The sequence below is a fragment of the Microtus ochrogaster genome, chromosome 16 (assembly GCF_000317375.1).
Source record: "Microtus ochrogaster isolate Prairie Vole_2 chromosome 16, MicOch1.0, whole genome shotgun sequence".
Lineage (NCBI taxonomy): Eukaryota > Metazoa > Chordata > Mammalia > Rodentia > Cricetidae > Microtus > Microtus ochrogaster.
The window spans coordinates 29872366-29874672 of NC_022018.1; the positions used below are offsets into that span (position 1 = coordinate 29872366).

At 38.9% G+C, this 2307-nt stretch overlaps 1 protein-coding gene across 1 annotated transcript; it reads left to right on the forward strand.

The window, feature by feature from the left end:
• Positions 1–356: 356 nt before the first annotated feature.
• LOC102001184 (vomeronasal type-1 receptor 4-like) lies at positions 357–1424 on the forward strand. The gene is given in 2 exon segments (XM_026782921.1): positions 357–1359; positions 1362–1424. Coding segments are annotated over 2 exon segments (957 nt in total). The 5' UTR covers positions 357–465.
• The last annotated feature ends 883 nt before the right edge of the window (positions 1425–2307 follow it).

Sequence of the window (2307 nt, forward strand, 5' to 3'; positions counted from 1 at the left end):
AAAAATAAGAAAGGGGCCTTTGTCTTTGAACCTGGGTGGGGGTATGATGAAATAGAGAAAAAAGGAAGAAATTTGGTTGCAGGAAAATGAAGTTCAATTCAGGTATGCTGAGAGGTAGTTAGCATAATCCATGCACACAGATAAACAGGGACACACACACAGAGACACATTCACAGAAGTCAATTTTGCTAGTAGAGAGTTCAAACACACCTCCTTTAAAACCATAGAGTCTTATTCCAGTTTCCAAACTCACCTATTAGAACACACACATAACTCAGAGTCCACAGGGAAGAGGAGGAGTTTGGGGACCCAGTCTACAGCAGCACATGTGTCCATCACTGACTCTCGTGTACCAGAAAATGCTATTGTGCAAAATGTTTTTAAGATAAATGTCTAGAACTACTGATGCTTTCTTGAAAACTCTTTGTATCCTGAATACAAGATTTTCTACCCAGAAATGAAAAAATGTTTTTGAAATTTATTAAGCAAATAGTTTTCCTCTTCATGGCTGTGTTTGGAACTCTGGGGAACATTTCTATTTCTGTGAATTATATGAGCAGTTGGTGCAGAGGACCTGAGAAGAAACCCATACATCTTATTCTCATCCACTTGGCTTTTACAAACATCATAATCCTTCTTGCAAAAGGATTGCCAAAAACAATGGTAACTTTTGGTTTGAGAAACTTCCTAGATGACATAGGATGTAAGATCATTGTTTACCTGTCAAGGGTGGCCCGTGGGGTCTCCATCTGCACCAGCGGTCTCCTCACTGTGGTCCAGGCCATCATCATCAGTCCCAGAACATCTGGGTGGAGGAGGCTCAGACCACAGTCTGCATGGCACATCCTTCCAATCTTTTCATTCTTTTGGATACTCAACGCTTTAATAGGTATGAACCTAATCCATTCCATCACAAGCCTGAATATATCACAGTTTAAGAGTGAAGATGGCTACTGCTATTTTATGTTAGAAAGTCAGCAAACAAAATGGATTGTTCTCCCTCTCATGGTCCTGAGAGATGCTGTGTTTCAGGCAGCCATGGGAGTCGCCAGTGGCTACATGGTACTTCTTCTCCACAAGCACCACCAGCATGTCCTCTACCTTCAGAACTCCAAGCTTCTCTACAGAACTCCCCCTGAGCTGAGAGCTGCTCAGAGTGTCCTCATTCTGATGCTCTGTTTTGTTTTCTTCTATTGGGCTGACTGTGCTGTTTCTCTATTTTTAAGTCTCTCTTTAGCAGAAAAATCCTTGATGCCAAATGTTCAAAAGTTTCTGGCTCTTGGTTATGCAACTTTTAGCCCACTTGTGTTGATTCATAGGGATGGACTTCTGCCTGAGTGTTGTAAGAAATTGAGAAACTATCTCTTTCATGTTTCTGTTCACTGACTGTCGAGGAACTCTCACTTCTGCAATATTGTAGGTAAGACAAAATTTTCATAACGTAGGTTAAGCATGTATTTATTCTCACATATTCTTCCTGGTGACTCACAACCTTGTCCTGAGAGAGAAATCTTAGTAAATTACAGTGATAAAAGAAACCTTATTCTCCAATTTTCTTCTCCTTTGAAGGGATTTGTTAAATTCCTATATTAGTATTGTGTATGGATAATTTACCTGCATTATGGCCATGTAGCACAGCCACACCTGGTTCCTGTAAAGGGTAAAAGAGGTCATCAAATGCCTTGTGACTGACTGGAATTAGAGAGGTTGCTCTCAACCAAAGTGTGGTTGCTAGGAATTAAACCTGACCTCTTGAAGACAAGCTAGTGCTCTCAACTAAGGAGTCATGTCTCCAGCACAGGGAAAATGGCCTTAATTACATTTAGTAAACTGTCACCATGACTGGAAGTGTACAGATAAATTTGGTCAATTTTATTAACTTCATAGTGATTTAGTCATGTTATCCAAAGAAATTCATATTGTGTACCAGATGTTGTACTTGCTAAATGTTAGTTTAGGTATGATGCTATTTAACGTGTCTGTATTTTTCCATTTGTAGATAATATTATACAGAATTTTGAAAAATGATATGAACTACATCCATTTCCTAAAATCCCAGTGCACCAGTCACAGAACTTAAATGCACTGAAATGTTTCTATGGTCTTATATTCATGGAGGTTCGCAGGAATTAACATTGTCCATATGGGATAAATTAGATAAGAAATACACAATAAAGTTTTATTTTATATCCATCTATAGTTTCTATGTTGATAAAAAACTTGGATTTGCCAATTTGCAAGATTAATGTGTAGTGTGACTGAAGCAGACTGAGACTTGTTAGCAGCTGCCCTTTGTTAATGCCTGGT